Consider the following 18,712-nt stretch of genomic DNA (forward strand, 5'->3'; position numbering starts at 1 on the left):
GTCTGGTGGTGGGATGGACGAGCCACCGCGGGGCACAAAGCGCGAGGCGCGAAAGTTTACCCCAAAGAACTGAACCCCTAGTCAAATTGCCGAAGTCTGTTGCCGCACTCGATGCCGCACTCTGTTGCCGCAACCAAAGATGGTCATACGATTCATGCCCACCATCCGTGGCTTGCTTGTCTGGATTGCTCATGCCTGAATCCGGGGCTCCAGATTTTGATACTTAACCATCATGGCCCTCCGGTTCGTTCGCAGGTCTGCTCCTGTTTCAAAGAATCTCTCATTCTACAAGTGCTCTCCCCCATCTCTTTCGCAGCGCGTTGTTCCTGTCACCCCCCAGATACCCTCCACCAAACACATCTCCACAACATCCATCACAATGGCTACGAACGGCACAAACGGCGTCAACGGACACGCCAACGGCGCCAATGGCACCAAGAGCAAGTTCGACCCCAACTTCACACAACATGTCATCGACCTCATGAGCCCCGAGACCAAGCCCAGACACAGACAGGTTCTCGGCTCTTTGATCAAGCACCTTCACGACTTCTGCAGAGATGTCGAGCTCACACAAGAGGAGTGGGTTCTGGGTGTTAACTACATCAACTCCATTGGCCAGGCCTACCAGAAGAACCGCAACGAGGCATGGAGAGTGTGCGATATCCTGGGTATTGAGTCGTAAGTCGCAACCCCCCTTTCCCTGCCCTCTAGCGCGGCCGTCTACTCCGAAAATCATTTACCCCGCGTGCGCGGCTTTTCCGGCCGCGCCACTGCGATGCCATGTTCGCAAGCAGAGACCCAGCCAATGGCTAACAATTCTCCCCCCTCTCTACAGTCTCGTCGACGAGATCAACCACACGGTCGAGACCGAGTCCGGCGTCACCCCCACATCATCCACCATTCTCGGCCCCTTCTGGTCCCCCGAGACCCCCTTCCGCGACCTCGGCGCTTCCGTCGTCCAGAACATGCCCAAGGACGGCCAGCTCACATACTTCCATGGTGTCATCAAGGACGCGGAGACGGGCAAGGGCATCCCCGACGCCGTCTTCGACATGTGGCAGGCCAGCACCAATGGAAAGTACGATGTCTTTGACCCCGAGAACCAGACCCGTCACAACCTGCGCGGCAAGTTCAAGACGGACGCTGAGGGCAAGTTCTACTTCTACTGCCTGAAGCCCACCGAGTACGCCATCGACACCTCCGGCCCCTCGGCCGATCTCCTCAAGCTCATGGGCCGCCACCCGTACCGCCCCGCGCACATTCACATGATGGTCACGCACCCCGACTTCATCGGCGTCACGGCACAGCTCTACCCCAGCGACGACCCGTACCTCGAGACCGACACCGCCTGCGCCGTGAAGGACGATTTGCTTCTTACTTTCAAGCCTGTTCAGAACGAGGCCAAGGGCGCCACCCTCGACGTCGAGTACGACGTCCGCCTGGTGTCCAAGAAGTACAAGCCGGATTCCCAGATGCTCATGCAGAACGCCAACCAGAACAAGTTCTAAGTCTAAACTTGTGGGGGGCTTCTGATTTGAATGAGAATGAGTGGTTGTTTCAGCATGTGAGAGCGGAATGTGTGTGGGTGGTGTGCGTGCATAGTACACTGAAAGGACAGCACAATGGGTCTGGATAATTGTTTTGAGCATGAGACTCCGAAGAACGGAGATTTCTCACTTTTTTTCTTCGTGTATCCCTCCAAAACCGCACTGCAAAATGGCGTCAGTGCAAATGTGGCCCGTTAGAAGGCCCAATTTTCTCCGCACGAATTAGAAATTGATATCCTCTTCAAGTTGATTCGGTAGAAAATCGCGGTACTTTGGTGATTGGTTGAAACCCCGCGTGCTTGTGTCTTCGTCTCCAAGTTTGCAACTCGTAGACTTTCAACTTAGCTATTGAGTTTCTAGGCGGATGCTACGTAGCGAATCTGAGCAAATCGGCTCTTGAGAACCGCTCTGAATCTATTCGTTCCCTCACCCGTGTGAAGTGAATCCTGAAGTCCTTGGATGAATAACTTTGAATTGACTTGACGCGACTGAAAGCTCAACTCTGAGACTCTGCGTGTCTTCAGTCAACAGTGTCCCCGACTTTTCCCCTCCCCCTCCTCCACTTACCGGGTTCCTTCGGAAACCTTCGGCTAAGCTATTCGCCCTCTCCCTTGGCTCTTGGGGGGACGATTCTTTTCCCGACTCGAAATGCCGTGGGGGGCGAGACCGGGGTAGGACGTGCGTCAGTGGGTCTAAGCCGGAACTGGAGAGCGGCTTTGCGACACTGCTGGCATTTTTAGAAGCCAAGAGATCACAGTTTCCCCTGGCTCCGGATGGTAGTCTGCACGTTATCGTGCCGTGCGTGCCTGACAGCTATCACGGCTAATGGCTACGGTAGGTAACGGACATCGAATCCGTACGCTCGGGTTGTCGCTCTTCGGTCTTAACGTGAGAGCTGCCGATCTACCGGTATGAGGAGAGCCTCTTCCCGTATTACCCCGCGATCCTAGTGAGTGCCTCGTTATCACCGGTAAGTAGATCGGTCGAGGGATGGCTGGCAGATCTCAATGACTACATGGAAAGCCACGAGCTCCAGCTCACGGGCAGTACGTCCCTTCTTCGTGTTTAGACCTCACAGTTCTTCAAGAACAAGTAGGTGTGGCAATGACCTGTTTTCAATTCAAGGCTCAGAATTCCGTCGTACATTTTGGACGAAATCTCGTCGCACTGCATGCTCGGGAAAATACGTAAAACTTGGTATCTACTGATTGGGTCAATGACCATTCAGTAGAACTCCCTATTGATCAAATTCAACATAGCTTCTGACAAGCGTTATATGCTCCCGTCATCTCAAAAATAACTACCACGTGGTATTAAGGTGGACTAGAGAGGGCTTCCCTAACAGGCATAACCCACAGCTCTTACTTTTCTGGCAAGGTGCGAGAGTACTATCTCTTGGGCATGAGAAACACATTTCTCCAAGCCCATCTTGGTTAACAACATGAATGAGTTGGGGCTTGTGCTCGAGCATGCCGGTGTCTCTTGACGTGCTGCCCACAGCACAATCGGTACAGTCGGTCCTATCAGCGATAGGCCTTTTGTAAAAGGTATCCCTTGTTGCTTCGTGTCACAAAGCCAGGCCGTTGAATTACCCCTGTGCCGCCTGCCACAGTCATCGGCCCGTCTAGCTTGAGATCCGGCGTGAGATCCGATTCGTTCCCACGCTGCCGGCGTCGAGATAGCCTGTAGACTGATCCAGGTCATATCAAGATTTTATCGCATTGGTAACATCAAGTAGAATCTCGCTGCTAAATCTCTTTGATTTCCTTTGACTGAGAGTCTTGATCCTCGTCATGATTCGTTGGTATCTACCGCTGCTGTGAGCTTGAGGTCCTAGCGTAGGGTGTCTTTCTCCCGAAGAAGGCTACATGATCTCGAACCTAGCAATCTTCTCTCTTCAGCGAGTTTCGATGTACGTGCATGTAAGGATCGAAGCTCGGGATTGTGCACATTCAAGTGATTCCATATATTCACACTGACCGATGCCTTACTTGAATCGTTCGTTCCCAGCACGGCTCAGCCAGCGTCTCAGACCTTGGCTTGACGAAGTACCAACGCTACAATGACTCAGTCGGCGAGAAAGTCCGTGGAGTTGGGGCAAAAAAAGGTCTCTCCCCACCTGTGGACGCGCCGAGGCGCAGCGCGCCCAATAGAGGTTGTTTCCGCCCATGGGCTCTCTACAGCGGGAAAGAATGTTATGCTTAGAGACTATATCACCGTATTCGTGCATGTTATCGCCGAAAATGAGCATGTGGTGGCCTTTCTCATAGGATGACTTTACTCAGGTTCTATCTCACGAAGTGGGGTCGTCCTAGTTAGTCGACCATGACGTAGGGGACATTTGTAAGCTGAACGACTAGAGAGTCAACTCATCTCGTGGTGTTGAATGGTTCTCATATCACTGAGAGACGCTCCTCAGAAATCGTATAAACGCTTTTAAAAGACCCTCAAAGCTCATTGCCTTCCACCTAGTAGTCTCATCGATTCAACTTTGTCGGATTTAGATCAAGAGGAACTTTAACTTGGGCTGCGACCACCTTAGCTGTTCGACATCAAGATGGGTCTCGACGGAAAGAATGTCTTGCTGGTTCGTTTACAATAATGACAAAAACTGGGCTACAACGCGGATTCATCACTGAATCTCTACAGACAGGCGCCTCTATGGGAATCGGCGAAGCAATCGCCACGGCGCTGGCTGCCAAGGGTGCGAATCTAGTTCTCCTATCCAGGTCCAAAGTAAGTTGGCAGCAGGAGGACCAGGTACACGGGGAAGCTTTACCTGCACGTCAGTTGACTGACGCTTTGTGAAGGAGAAACTCAGCACTGTTGCGAAAAGCGTGTCGAGTGCCAACCCGAACGTCAAGGTCATCTACCGAGCCGCTGACATTGGAGTTTTCGACGTGGTCGACAATGCGATCGGCTCAGCCATCGAAGAGATTGGCGAGATTGACATTCTCATCAACAACGTACGCTCGGCTTTTACATCAACTTTCAGTGTGACGCCACATCCTTCCAAGCCTCGCTAACCCGTCCCCCCGAAGGCTGGGCTCGCTTTGGGAGCTCCCGCCAGGTTCCCAGACCTCAAGATCGAGGACATCATCACCATGTCCAACACTAACATCAACGGAACCATGTTCGTGACACACTCGGTACTCAACAGGTCCATGATGAAGCAAAAGCCCGGGAAGGGCACAATCCTCAACGTCACCTCTGTCACTGCGCATGAAGTGCCACCGTTCCCGGGCGAGGCAGTCTACCACGCGAGCAAAGCGTTTCAAGAGGGGTTCACCAATTCTCTTCGCAACGAACTCGTGGAAACCGACATTAAGGTGCTAGCAATCAGGCCTGGTGTCATCGCGACTCACTTCCACACGCAGCGTGTGGGTTTCGATCAAGACCAGTACAACTCATTCGTGGAAGGATACGAGTAAGTTCTTGCCGCTGGTCTATTTTCTTTTTTTGCTATGAGTGAATAAACTAACACCGGTCAGTCCGCTTGTGTCTGAAGACGTTGCGCAGGCGGCGGTCTACATGCTGGAGCAACCGGACAATGTCTCCATCAAGGCTCTTGACGTCGTGCCTACAGGTATGTCGAGCACCCCTGTGACTACATCAATCAACTAACCTGCAACTAGCTCAACGCTCACTCACCGTGTTTGATCGGACATGGAATCAGCGGGGTCATGATTAAATCTAAATTCAATTGAATCACGATAAACGATGTACGCCGAAGCTACAGCTCTCTGCGGGAGGTTGTAGATATTTCAAAGCGGGGAGATGGCGAAGATGTCTACATCGACTTTCCTGAACCCACATCTCTCTTCTGCTTGGGAATTAGCTATACGTACTTAGTTAACCTAAGTACCTTTGGTCTAGTAGTCGCAGCAACATTAGTTGCCAAGTCGAGTTTCCGTCCTCTTCAGGTCGCTAAACCGAAGTCCCTAGCCTGAGTCGCATTCGCACTCGTACGTCCAAAGCTTTGATTGGTACATCAACAACCTTGTTGTGACTATTTCACTTCAACTTAAGATGTTGGTATCCCGACCATCAATTGCCTCGTTCCTGGTTTGGTGTAACGTATATCTCATTGGAAGATCGGCGTCCGGACTCTTTCCAGGCCGACTTGCTTTCTCCGCATTGTCATGGCACCGGTGTTTAGGTAGTAGTAAATCCGAAGGCTGCAACATCAGCCCTATTAATACGAACCCCCTCACAGAATCGTCTTACTCAACTCACGACTATACCCCTCGAGATTGAAGATACTGTTATACTAAAGACCTAAAGGGCGCTGCTCTATTCACGTTCCAAAGAACCCAAAAATGGCTATCCCATCGTGTTGCTTGAAAGCCTTTGAATGGGACGGCACTCCAACGGGCCGAACCGACAAGCTTGCCAACAATGACGTCTACGTCGTCGGTGACAATCCACACGCCGCAGTTGTCATCGTTCACGACCTTCTAGGCTGGACCTTCCCCAACGCACGCCTCCTGGCGGATCACTATGCTCGCGAAGCCAACGTCACGGTCTATCTACCAGACTTCTTCGGCGGTTGGGTTGTACCCTTTGAGCCAGTGCTTCAGAATCGATGGCACGAAATTGACCTCTCGAGCTTTGGAAGGGACAATTCACGAGAAATTCGAGAACCTGAAATCACCAACTTTGTCAAGGAGGTTCGCAAGAAGCACACGAAAGTCGGGGCTATTGGGTTTTGTTACGGAGGGTGGGCAGTCTTTCGGTTAGGAGCAAAAGAGCATGATCCTCCGTTGGTTGACTGCATCGCGACTGGCCACCCCAGCTTGCTGACCAAGGAGGATATTGACGGTGTTGGGGTTCCGGTGCAGCTGTTGGCTCCCGAATTTGATACGCAGTTCACCCCCGAGCTCAAGTCGCATTATTTCGAGACCATGTTGAAGAAGGGCGTGTCGTTTGAGTATCATCACTACCCTGGTGTCGAGCATGCTTGCTTGACTAGAGGTGATCCCGGAAAGCCTGGAGAGAGGAAGGCGATGGCTCTGGCAAAGTCGGCCGCGGTAAGCTGGTTCAGTCAACATTTGCATTAATGGCATCAAATAAGAGTGACTTTTGAAGAGTAAAAGTTGAGGGAGATCATGAAACGATGAGGTGGAGAGAAAAGAGTAACTGAGCAGGCATTGGAGGGCACTATGTGGCACTCGGAATGAATTTAGCATACCTGCCACAATGGATTTCTAGTTCAGCCACTCGATTATGTGTTGGTAATTCCAGTCGGCAGCGAAGTCTATGCCGCTTCAAGTGTTTACTATCGATACGACTTCGAGATTGCTCTTCGGAGAAGTTGATCAATGTCATAGCACCGATTGCATTTAGAGAAGAGGCATATTTGTTAGAAACATGCCCACTTGAGCATGATTCAAAGAATATCATACTGACTAAGGTTTACAACCATCAGTTCGGCAAAGAAACAACAGTGTGAAGTTGTGATCTCATTAAAAAGGTTGTTGCAACAGACTTGAACCACTTGATATAGCATTGTCTCGTCCAGTCAGTTGAACTTATTGCTTCTATGTCCCTTGACTACTCGAGCCAAAACATGAAGTTGAGATGTAACATGCCTTTCATGCTTCGTCACGATAAAGTAGTAATTACGCTTGCGCTAACTCGGGTAGAACAAGCTTACGGTCAATTGTGGACTGCTAACCATAACGACGTACTTAGACTATTAGAACACAATGCTTGGTATGGCATCGTAATGACTCACTACAGCATAATCTCAACGAAGAGCCGACACGATGTTGTTAATGACAAATTTTGAGATACCTCGTATTATTCGTATTCTCATACGAGGGAATTACCAGCAACAAGACGCGGGGTTGATACTGATTTATAAGCCAGAGCCACCTCGGCCGAGGTTTTGGGCCGCCGCCCCCGGTCCTCCAGTCACTTCCGGAACCGAAACCGAGTGGGCTGGCGCGGGCCCCCGGCCCTAAGCGCGGGAAGTTGCGTCCGCGTTGCATTCAGCCCCAACCCGATAAAACTCCGCAGCGTCAAACCGGGCCAGCCCGCAGCTTTTCCCCGCTTTTGGCGGACTTTTGGCTGTTCGAGACACGGACATTGAGAAATGGTTTTGCGATGATATCATCCCCATGGCGATATGAGAGCCAATAGTAGGCGATTCTCTGGGTAGAGAGGGATCCATACTTAGCTCTATGCGATTCTGGAGCATAAGTTAAACTCAAGTTCTTCTCATCAACAACAAAGCCTTGGACTAGATCATTGACTTCGACTCCAAGCAACAAAATATCCTAGGTTCTTCAAAGAGTTCTGCTAGGGGGGCTGTGTTAGTTGGCTGGGCGGGCTGTGTCCCACTTTCCCTAGACCGGTCCGACCAATGAGAGGCCAGGGATTATTCCGACCGATTTCCACTACTGCCAATTGCCTACTTTAACCTCGCCGTCGCCGCCCGCAAAAAGTGAAGCTATCGCGACTTTTCGATAGAGGTACTGCCAATTAACCCAATTGCCCCTACGTAATTAGAGGAGTATAATATACCCAACCTACCGCATCTCGCACCGGTTGCGACAATTAAAGAGCTTTAGTAGCACCTATAAGCCTACGCGCGCGACCGCCAGCAGTAGAAAGCTAGAATCAATTGCTTGCTGTGGTTAGCCGAGAAAATCGCGATTATCCTATTAGTTAGGAAAAGTGGGACACAGCCCGCCCAGCCAACTAACACAGCCCCCTAGCAGAACTCTCTTCAAAACCAAAGAACAACATTGAAAATGAAGGTCGCAGTACTCGGTGGAACCGGCGAGACTGGAACTTCCATTATAGATGGCCTGCTCTCCTCGCCTGAGACGAAATACGTAGGGACCTCGTCTATCATGAAAATCTGTACAACACCTTGGGAAAGTTACTGATAAGTCGTTTGATAGGAGATAACTGCGCTTATCCGACCGAGCTCGCTGGAGAAGCCAGAGGTCAAAGCTTTAGAGAAGAGGGGCGTCAAGATTGCCACAGTAGACCTGAGCGGACCCGAAGATGAAATCGCGAATCAGCTTACCGGTCATGAGGTGGTCGTCTCAGCCATTGTGGCAGACAAGCTGCTCGACCAAATCCCCCTCGCCAATGCGGCTAAGAAAGCGGGGGTAAAGCGATTCGTCCCCTGCTTCTTTGGGACGGTGATGCCCGGCAGGGGCATGTTGTGGTTCCGAGATCAGGTGAGGAAGACTCCCTAGACCCCAGGATATGTCAAATTAGCTGTTGAGCTGACATCTGAATGCGTCCTAGAAAGAGGATGTCTTAAATCATATCCAGACTATTTACCTCCCGTACACGGTCATCGATGTTGGCTGGTGGTATCAGATCAGCTTGCCCCGTCTGGCCTCGGGACGGATTGACGCAGTCGCAAGCCCATTCGACAACTTGATCGCTGGAGATGGAAGCGTTCTCTCTGGTATGACTGACCTCCGCGACATTGGCAAATACGTCGCTCGCATCATTGCGGACCCACGGACCCTGAATCACAGAGTCTTCGCCTTCACCGAACTCATGTCCCAGAATGAAGTATACGATCTGATTGAGAAGATGAGTGGAGAAAAGGTTGAGAGAAAATACGTAAGTTCTAGACCACCTTCCCAAGACTCGGGGAAATAAGGCATACATGGAGCGAAAAATAGACGGTGAAGGCTTAGCTTTGAGCGATTAAACTGACATTGAAACACAGATGTCGGCTGATGAGATTGAGGCTGCGATGGTCAAGGCGAAGGATGACAAGGCCAACCCTCATAGGCTATCGGTTTTACAATATCGGAAATCGTGGGGCCTCCGAGGAGACAACACGCCGGAGTACGCGCGATACCTAGGATATCAAATCGCCAAGGATCTGTATCCCGACTTAACGGGAAATTCGTTTGAGACTTTCTGCAGCGAGGCTCTGGAGGGCAAGATCAACTCCATCTACGAGAAGAAGAAGCGCGAGGCCATGGAAGCAGCTGGTAAAAAGTAAACAACCAACAGACTTCTTACTTGGTAGGTTTTGACAGGCTCAGCAATTGCGGCTATTGTTGGAACGTGTCAGTAGCCGTTCTTGCTGGACCAATAGGTGAGTCCGCAGAAATTCAAAACTTCGATTAAAGTCGCGATGCATCCACTATTAGTGAGCTGATCCATTTCAAGGCGGCCCCGGTTTCGAGTTGAAATCCATTCATTTGATCTGCATGTTTAAAACCTTGATGCGGTAAATATGGTTCGTGGGCGATCAGAGTTTAGTCTAAATCAACTCGGACTAATACTCGCCTTGGCATCACCAACGATTCTGTGAAGATAGAGCTCCGACTTAGGAGTACCTTGATTAGGTAAACAAGACCACGAAAAATGGAAACTGAAAGAATTCAATTTGATAAAAACAAAGGCATTCAACTTCGAATACAGCAACAGGCTTTAAGAATTGCCATGCCAATAGTTTGCCCGCTGCAGTCAGAGAGGACGAAACCAGCGATAATGTACGTCGCCGAAGGTCGCCACAGTTAGGCCTTCGGCAACTGATGCAGGAAAGCCGCCTCCCAAGCGGGTGGGTGTTTTATCAGATCCATCAGCCGCCAAGCGTTTCCCCGCCCGTCTTCGCTCAAATCCGAGCAATTTCATTTGACAAGATGCCATGTCCATGCCAGTCAGTGGAGTGCACTTGTGCAATGGAGCCACAAAAGTAGATGGGCGAGACGGGGCCGCCGGCCACCATGTCAAAATGACTAGTAGGAAAACTGGTAGTAATGAGGCCATCAAGGTTCTCTGGTGAGCAAGTTTCTGTTCTTTCTTTAGACATCTTTGGAAGTTCGGCGCGTTTACTTTCGCTTATGACCTGTAAGGAATGCGATTGACATTTCATCGCCAACAACGTGTGCCCCGAACAGACGAATCCTTGTCGCGCACGCCCTAGATCTGGGCAGTAGAAAATTTCGAGTTTACGGATGAATGACACGCTAGTCAAGATAGAACACTTAAAATTCTTTATCAGATCGTTTGTTTCACTCGGGACTCGAGAGAAAGCACTTGTTCATGTTGCATCTCGGATAAGGTAGCATCGGAAAGAATCTTATGTGGCAAGCGATTTACAGAGAAAATGGCCACTGAGAACCGTTCAACCGGCAAAAAGGTCAAGGGTATGTTTTCGAGCCTCGACCACCGTCATAACTGTACATGCGCCTTGGGCTAACTTTCTTGGCTTCACGTAGCCTTCTTCCTTGGCAATGAGGCAACTTCAAAAGAAGAAAGACGTCTTGTGCAGAAAATAGGTAGGCACTCCCATTATCTCTGCATTAGGAGACGATGAATCTGACTAATAAACCGCAGACTTCTTCATCTTGACATACTGCTGCCTCAGCTACTTCTTCAACTACCTGGGTGGGTGATGGTTGCCTCATATCAGCTTTGAGGAAGGGACCGTAACACTGACAATGGACGGAAACAAAAGACCGTGCTGCTTTTGCCAATGCTTATGTGAGTTTCCACATCGAAAATGAGTAGGCCATCGAGTAGAACTGACAGGCTCCCTCTAGGTTGCTGGCCTCCGCGAGGCCTTGCACATGAAGGGCCATGACTACAACACAGTTCTTTCGGTGACCACTGCTGGGTAAGATCTAGGCCGATGAGTAGCGTTTCCACGAATATGAGCTGACCCCATATCAAAGTATGGTGGTGGGACAGATTCCTCATGGCATCATCATCGGTCTCCAAATCGTCCGGCCGCGAATCTGGCTGCCGTCGATGTGCTGTCTCTGGGCATTCCTGACTGTACGTCTCATCGATGTCAAATTGCCCTATTGCGGCTCGCTGACAATACCCAGATGGCTAGTGCAGGCGTCAAGAATACCGCTCAGCTCTGCGTTATCCGCTTTTTCCTTGGCTTGGCGGAGGCTAGCACCTACTCGGGAGCCATCTACATCATGGGCTCCTGGTACAAGCCTGAAGAAATCTCGAAGCGCACGGCCATCTTCACCGCGTCAGGTCAGGTAGGCACGATGTTTGCCGGCGTCATGATGGCTGCCATCTACAAGGGACTAGGCGGCCTTGCCGGTCTTGGTGGATGGCAGTGGGTCTTCATCATTGGTACGAACAAGTTGACGAGGCCTGCGGCTGGAAGAACTTACTGACAAACTTCAGATGGCATCATCACGCTTCCCATCGCGATCTTCGGCTTCTTCTACTTCCCGGATATCCCTGAAAACACCAGCGCTCGGTATCTCAGTGACTCTGAGAAAAAGATTGCCGTTGGACGTTTGCCTCCAGTCATCAAAGGGTCGCACGGAGTCAACCCGTTCTCTCTGTTGAAGCGTCTAGTACTCATGCCCACCTTGTAAGTCGAATATCCCGCTTTTATTACGACATGAGTTGGGAAAGCTGACCACGTAATAGTTGGGTTTTGGTGCTGTGGTCTCCGATTTGCGCTACACTCGAGGCCTGGGTTGTTCAGGGTAACTTCATCCTTTGGCTTAAATACCACGCCGAATCCTTCACGCAGAGCCAAATCAACACCTATCCTTTGGGTGTGCAAGCAGTCGGCATCGTAACCAATATCATGGCGGCATGGCATATGGACGCGACCGGAACCCGAGTACCCATGGTTGTGCTGGTTTGTCTTATCCAAATCGTCTGCGCCGCGATGCTCCTCGTTCCGAACCTGCCTTACGCCGGTACCATGTTCGCATTCTACGCATCGGGTTCGTCGTACATGGTCAACCCGTTGATCTTTGGCTGGGCCAGCATCATTCTCCAACGGAGCGGCGACGAGGCGGTGCGCAGCGTGACGGTGTACGCTATGAACATTGGCGCCACCACGCTTTACACTTTCTGGGGCATCGTCTTCTATGCGGCCGATGAAGCGCCGTATTGGAAGAAGGGTGCGATTGTCATGATTGTGTGCAGCGTCATCGTACTCTGCTTCATGGGACTCGTCATCAGGGTAAGCTCATCATGATTGAAAGAATCACTTAATTTCCGCAAATATGAAGTAGCTAATCACGATATCACACAGATCGATAGGCAATCACTTGCAAAATATGGCTCAATGACGGTGGATGACTTCGAGCGTGCCGCTGCGGCTCGAGAGACGCAGACGTTGCCTGACGGAGAGAGATCCGATGAGAACGAGGACCAAAAGAACACAGTTTCGGAGAAAGTGACGCCAATCTGAGTTCGAATAAGACTTGGCGATATTTGGTCTGGCCCTTTTAGTACATTATTGGGTAGAGTCGGATCAGACGAAGCTTTCGATACTCTTTCTTTTACAGTTGCTGTAATTAATCAACATGTACTTTTGAGAGAAAAAAACTACCTACTTACTCATGCCCACACCTTTCTGAACTTGTCTTCGAAAACCTGCTGCAGGAGTTTGAAAGCCATATGGACCTTCACAAGACTATCACCGCCTCCCTTCCCCCGACCTGACCCGAAAGACGTTCCTTCTGACTCGGTTGCCTGACCCGCTCTGCTTGCGCTGCTACCCACGTGCTCGGTATCGGAGGAGGAGCCATCCGACACATCTTCCCATGATTCAGCCACTGCTTCTTTAGATTTGCTATAGTGGGACTTTGTCTCTGCTTTCGCAGTAGCAGACGAGGCCACATGGTTCTCCGAGTATTGTGCATCTAATTCCTCGCCGAATCTCTCTTCTTCAATGGTATCGGCAACATCTCGAACATTGATCATATCCGAGTCATCAGCACCGACTCGGCCCATAATATTCTCCAAGCTTGTTACGATGGTGGCCAAGATCAGAGAGAAGTCTTTCAGATGAAACCAAACATCGCCGCCCTTGATTCCGTTGTCCTGCACAAGAGTATTGAGATCACCGTGCTTGTAAAAGTCATAGATGTATGCGTTCCAGGGCACGCCGTTTGTCTCCTCAGGGTAAATGGGGATGTACGGGATGGCAGACTCGTCAAGAAACACACCAGCGCGGACTGTGTCGCATAGCTCATGAATTGTGGCGAAGTCGTCTGTGAACCCCGACAGCGCGGCGAAAGGGGATCGAAGAATTGGATAAGGGAGCGTTGGAATCTGTGCTGTTGAGATATCAGCCGAGGCCTCTCCAGCGGCGCCCACCCGGCGTTTGGTGAAAGGAAGCTGGTTATCTGGAGAGTCCTGGAGATTCTGTGCAATGAAGCTGCGAACGTAGGTCTTAAAAGTTTTCAGAGTCTCTTCGTTGTGACCTCGGAGGACGGTTTCTGCCTCTCTTGGGAGCCTGGGTAGAAGGACAACAGAAGGTGATCGATATACGACGTTTTCACGCCACTCCCGATTGTTGTACTTGCTGCAAGGAATGCGACAGAAGAGGTGACACAATACTGTCAATAAAGTGAGAATGATCTCTCCCTGCTTCCGTGGATTGCCAAAGTCCTCGCAGAGCTTGTGCAAGTAGCCTTCCTTGAGCAGGGAGTGCAGAGCAAACACAGCATTCTCGGTAAAGTACAAGTGACCCACCAGGCCCGAGAAGTTGAGAGGTGCTCCTTTTCGAGAAAGGAGGTGCTGTCGTCTGAGATACTTGATGGAAAAGCGCAAGTGGTGCTTGACGGTCATCTGCGAGGCAGGTCCACCGAGGAACAGACGTGTTTGGGTCAACAAGGACTCCACTGCATCAATGGCATACTGGGAGTTGTTCGTGCTGTGCAGCAGGGTGAAGAGCCGAAGAACCAAAGTGACGGAGATGGGGAATTGGCCTTTGAGATCGGGCAACCGCGACGAGATGATTTCCATCGCACGATGGTGGGGGATGCCATGAAAGACGACGTTACCAAGGAGGTCAAATCCACGACGTCCAGCACGTCCTGATGCTTGACGGTAGTTGAGAGCCGTGAGAAATGCCGAGTCACCTATAAAGACAACAGTCTTGCAAGGCATGTTCAATCCGAGAGCGAGAGTACCGGTCGCAATAACGACGGTCAAGTAGCCCTTGCGGAACAACATTTCTACCCTTTGCCCCTCGAAATCAGTGGTTGCTCGAATATGGGGCTAGGTTCAACTTACACTTGGCGATACTGACGGTTCATACCAGCATGGTGGACACCGAGTCCCCGACGAAGAGCGTCGATTAGGCGAGGCTTGATTCCCAAATCATCCAGAGACCTAACACGGGCCTCAAACTCTTCAGCCGTAAGTTTAGTAGTGTCCGCAAAATTGTATTGCGGAAGCGGCGCCTCGGGATCAAAGTTTTCCCATGGGCTGGTTTCCCGGCCTGCTTCCTCCCTCACAAGATCAGCTTGATTCAGGGCTGCACCAGAATCCTTTGCGTGGTGTCTTTCCTCCTTGGAGTTTGCAGCCTCAGTAGCTCTAGTCGCTTTCGCCTTTTTCTTCGCAGCTTTGCTATCCGTGACTTGTCGCCACTTTTGATATGCCCCCATCTTCCGTGCCCATTCTGTACTTGTATCGCGATACTTTTGTTCAGCATTCTCCAGGACTTGAAGAATCTTGAGAATTACCTTCTCGCATCCAAGTCGGTCGTAATTGAAAAGGATAGCTGGCAGGGCACCCCGGGAGCGGAGATCGACGAGGAGTGAGAACGAAGCGTCACCGTAGATGTCCGCGACAACCTCGGGCCTTTTAAGGTCTATCGCTGATGAAGGGCGGTTTATCTTGAGCCTTCTGTATACTTCTGGAAAGGGTGACTTGGGATCCTGTTGCCATTGCCAGAGCTGTTCTTTGAGAGCAGCCTCCCACTTGATAATGTCCGACTTCTTCACCAACTCTGGCAACGCAATGTTGGGCTCAAGGCTAGGATTAATAAGATAAGACTCGTTTTCATATTCCTTCATGGACAGCCAAAGCCGGAGACAGTCGCGTGGCTCGAGACTGGCATCTTCAAGAGCCTCGCGATTCCTGGGTTTAATCAGTCAGTATAAGATGGCATTCAGGATTTGGCAAGGCTGCATGAAAGTTTTATCAAGACTCACTTGTTGATAATGCTTCCGATAGGATGCACAAACGTGAATCGCGAGGTTTCTCCTGCTTCAGCATCCAAACCGGGGATTGGCAAACGCTCCACTGGCTCTAGTCCTTCAAACTCAAGCCTAATGGGTGGCTGGTACAGGAACTTTCGCAAGTCAGAGTATCTGGCCGAGTGAACGATCATTTCAAGGTCAAAGCCCTTGACCTTCTGAGTTCCTGCGAGCCACTCCTTGAACTCGAGCGGGTTGCCCACAGTAGCAGATAGGGCGATGATGGGACAAGGAGCAAGAAGCAATAGTTGCTCCCAAATGATACCGTCTTCGGCCTGACCAATGCAGTGCACTTCGTCAAAGATAATTCTCTTCACTCTGCGAGCCCAGGATTTCTCATTTTGCGCATTGGTGGGCGCCAGAAGCATGATCTGGAGGATGTGCGGAACGGTCACCAAAACATGACAGCCGGTGGGGTTATTGACACGGTAGTCTCGAGTGTGGATGGCCCAAACCGAACGGCCCTCATGGCGGTACGACTTGGAGAACCGAGCCTGAACTTCGGCGGCAATCTGGTTGACGAGCGCTTTGGTGGGGGCTACGTAGACGAGAACGTCATCGTCGTTGTTCTGCAAAATCTTCTTCATGGCGTAGAACGAGATGAAGGTCTTTCCGGCGGACGTTGGAGCGACGACGAAAAGGCTGTTATCGTCATCAATGGCATCAAGTACGCTTCGTTGCCAAGCATCTGGACTGAAAGAAACGCGCGGGTCGGGGGCGGAGTCGAAGCTTCGCTCCAGATAAGGGCCACAGTGAGCCAACTGGAACTCGAGACCCGTTGTCTGGACTCGCAGATGCGTAGTTGACACTTCATACGTTGAGACGAACGGAAGACGATGTTTGACGGGCACAGAAGGTCCGCTTCGAAGTTCCCCCAGCGGGAACTTCAAAGCCTTCATCAAATATTGGACCTGGTGTTTCGTCTCAACGGAAAGGGGCAACGACATCATCTCTCTGACCTGGGCCCAAATCATTGCCAATACACTCGATTCTGAAACGATGATGTCAGAAATAGAGGCCAAGAAATCATGTCCACGCTTGCTCATACCTGAATCGCTGAAGGCCCTTTTCAACGGTCTGCGAATAAGTTGGAGACCAAGGATGTTGCACATGTACAACATTACCTCGCCACCAATAGACTTCTGGTCCTCTGAAGAAAGACTTGATAAATACCTCTTGACCTTCAAGTAGCGCTGAAAGACAGACGTGATCTTGTCGAAGTCCTGGCATTTCTCTGCCCAGTTCTTGATGATTACCGCGGTCCTGGATTGACTCTTCGCCTCTCTCAATCTCCTCGATGTTTCAAGTGCATTCTCTGTACCGCTCTTAATCGAATGATCTTGTCTTCGGGTTGTGCCCACTTGCTTTTTGGACCGGGCAGAAAGGTCCGACTTCTTGGCGACAATCGTCTCAGGATCAATGCTTTTCCCGGCAGAATTAGTAAGACTGGCAGAGTAGGCAATCGTGTCGGCCATGTATCTCTGGTTTCTCTTGCTCGCATAGAATCCTCGACGCTCTGGTACATGCTTGGGATCGATGCTCTTCTTCGAATTCTGCCAGTGGGAGAGCTCTTGAAAGATTTTGGACTCAAAGGTCTCATCCTCCATCACGGATTGGCTTGTCAACTTGACGTCCTCGAGATACTTGTCCAACACGGGATGGCTGAATGCAAGTATCGACTGTGTGTCTGGGGGCTGGTAGCTGATGCGATGTATTCTTGCGCCACTTTTGATCTGTGGAACGGAATTCGGCATGCAGTAGGATACGTCGACGCCAGATAATCGCCGTACAGCTTCTGCATACCCAGAACCGGCATCACTTGGGAGTTTGAGTGTTTCGAGTCTCTCCAAGACTTGATTGTAGATTCGGCCGTCAATGAGATCACAGACTCTCCAATTGAGGTATTGTCCTTCTTCTCCCTTGGGCCACTGCTGTATCAGGTGAGCTGCTACCTCAGCAAAAGTCGCAAGGAACTCCTCGATGCCCGAAGAACTCTCCAGTTTGGGTAGAGTCTCCACGGGTCGTTGTAAGAGCGTTGCGTGCTTCAGCAGAACGATGTGTGAGAGGAAGGCGGCCACTAGTCTGTGACTGTGTACATCCGAGGAGGCCTTGTTAGACAAGAAGATTGCGCAAACAGTGACCGCTACTTCTTCCTGGGCCTCGACTTCACTGTCAGATCGAAGCACTCGCCACTCACTGGGCTTGGGTATGGCCTGGAGACGTTCGATAGTCCGTTGGCAACCGGGATCGGGTGTCGTCGCTGGTGTTGGCTCTGTGACTGGTATCACTGCCACTGAGGTCGGCGCTGTTGCAATGAGAGTATACGCCTGCCATTGAGAGATTAGGTGAGCGCGCTGTGATCTATTGTCAAAGGTAGTACGGAAACTTTACCTTGGAGCTTCGAAACTCGACATCGTCAATAAAAGCCAAGCTGTAGCCGCGAAGACCGAACAGATACATAATGTTCAAGGATTCTCCCTTCTTGGTCGTGTTGAGATCTGAAGATCGGCCTTGGGACATCATGATGAAGTGAAAGCGGTGCTGATTGGTGTACTCCGCGAACTCGGGGCTCATGATGGAAGGGAACACGAAGCTCATTGGAGAATTGATACCGCGATCGTCGAAACTCATTTTGGGATGTGTTTCAGGGCATCTCAGGTGCTCAATGATGACAGCACGCGTCAAGAGATATTTGTATGATTGATTCTCGGGAGAATCAGGTGGTGTCGCTAGGTCTCGATGACTGTCGAACCACAAGACGTGGAAGTTGCACCCCCGATCCTTGAGTTTGGCCAGGAAGACCTCGATCGCATGTACTGCATGAAGTAGCTGGAAGCCCGCTGTTTTATCGATTAGCCAAGATCAGGTAGGTAGTGAACGCATTTGAAGGGGTATCTGGAGATGCCCACCGAGATAGTCGACTTTTGCAGAGGCGAGACAGTGAGCCACCAAAGATTCCCCATGGATGGTGAACAGCTCTTTCCCAGCAAAGTCGCCAACGATGTCAACTCTTAGGGGGCTCAGACGCCGCTTCCATTCCTGTAGAGAATCCATGATCATGTCGTCTGAAGACGTCATCGCCGGCGATATCGACCAATGCAAGCGGCCAGGTCCGGCACTAATGGTCTGGTTTGTAAGAGATCGTCGCTTTCCGGAAGATGAGGAAAGAGAAGAGGTTCTCAGAAATCTAGAATTCGA

The 18,712-nt window shown here is 50.8% G+C and overlaps 5 protein-coding genes across 5 annotated transcripts; 4 read left to right on the forward strand and 1 right to left on the reverse strand.

The window, feature by feature from the left end:
* Positions 1–232: 232 nt before the first annotated feature.
* Positions 233–1,508, forward strand: CLUP02_02036 (dioxygenase; the record flags this gene model as incomplete). Its single annotated transcript, XM_049281071.1, has 2 exons — positions 233–678; positions 836–1,508. The coding sequence occupies 2 exons, from the start codon at positions 233–235 to the stop codon at positions 1,506–1,508; spliced, it is 1,119 nt and encodes a 372-aa protein (XP_049137028.1).
* Positions 1,509–4,104: 2,596 nt separating this feature from the next.
* On the forward strand, positions 4,105–6,999 carry CLUP02_02037 (NADP-dependent L-serine/L-allo-threonine dehydrogenase ydfG; the record flags this gene model as incomplete). Its single annotated transcript, XM_049281072.1, has 7 exons — positions 4,105–4,134; positions 4,197–4,283; positions 4,361–4,513; positions 4,589–4,974; positions 5,039–5,133; positions 5,895–6,577; positions 6,976–6,999. 7 exons carry the CDS (start codon positions 4,105–4,107, stop codon positions 6,997–6,999), a joined length of 1,458 nt encoding a protein of 485 aa, XP_049137029.1.
* A 1,306-nt stretch (positions 7,000–8,305) lies between these two features.
* CLUP02_02038 (isoflavone reductase) lies at positions 8,306–9,531 on the forward strand (the record flags this gene model as incomplete). Its single annotated transcript, XM_049281073.1, has 4 exons — positions 8,306–8,389; positions 8,459–8,743; positions 8,814–9,140; positions 9,250–9,531. The coding sequence occupies 4 exons, from the start codon at positions 8,306–8,308 to the stop codon at positions 9,529–9,531; spliced, it is 978 nt and encodes a 325-aa protein (XP_049137030.1).
* Positions 9,532–10,644: 1,113 nt separating this feature from the next.
* On the forward strand, positions 10,645–12,714 carry CLUP02_02039 (major facilitator superfamily transporter; the record flags this gene model as incomplete). The annotated part of the gene is made up of 10 exons (XM_049281074.1): positions 10,645–10,684; positions 10,757–10,816; positions 10,875–10,925; positions 10,996–11,021; positions 11,081–11,154; positions 11,213–11,315; positions 11,369–11,630; positions 11,685–11,877; positions 11,937–12,483; positions 12,556–12,714. 10 exons carry the CDS (start codon positions 10,645–10,647, stop codon positions 12,712–12,714), a joined length of 1,515 nt encoding a protein of 504 aa, XP_049137031.1.
* A 149-nt stretch (positions 12,715–12,863) lies between these two features.
* Positions 12,864–18,592, reverse strand: CLUP02_02040 (DEAD/DEAH box helicase; the record flags this gene model as incomplete). The annotated part of the gene is made up of 5 exons (XM_049281075.1): positions 12,864–14,493; positions 14,547–15,395; positions 15,470–17,841; positions 17,906–18,354; positions 18,424–18,592. The coding sequence occupies 5 exons, from the start codon at positions 18,590–18,592 to the stop codon at positions 12,864–12,866; spliced, it is 5,469 nt and encodes a 1,822-aa protein (XP_049137032.1).
* Between the last annotated feature and the right edge of the window lie 120 nt (positions 18,593–18,712).

Source organism: Colletotrichum lupini, chromosome 1 (genome assembly GCF_023278565.1).
Source record: "Colletotrichum lupini chromosome 1, complete sequence".
Taxonomy (NCBI): Eukaryota; Fungi; Ascomycota; class Sordariomycetes; order Glomerellales; family Glomerellaceae; genus Colletotrichum; species Colletotrichum lupini.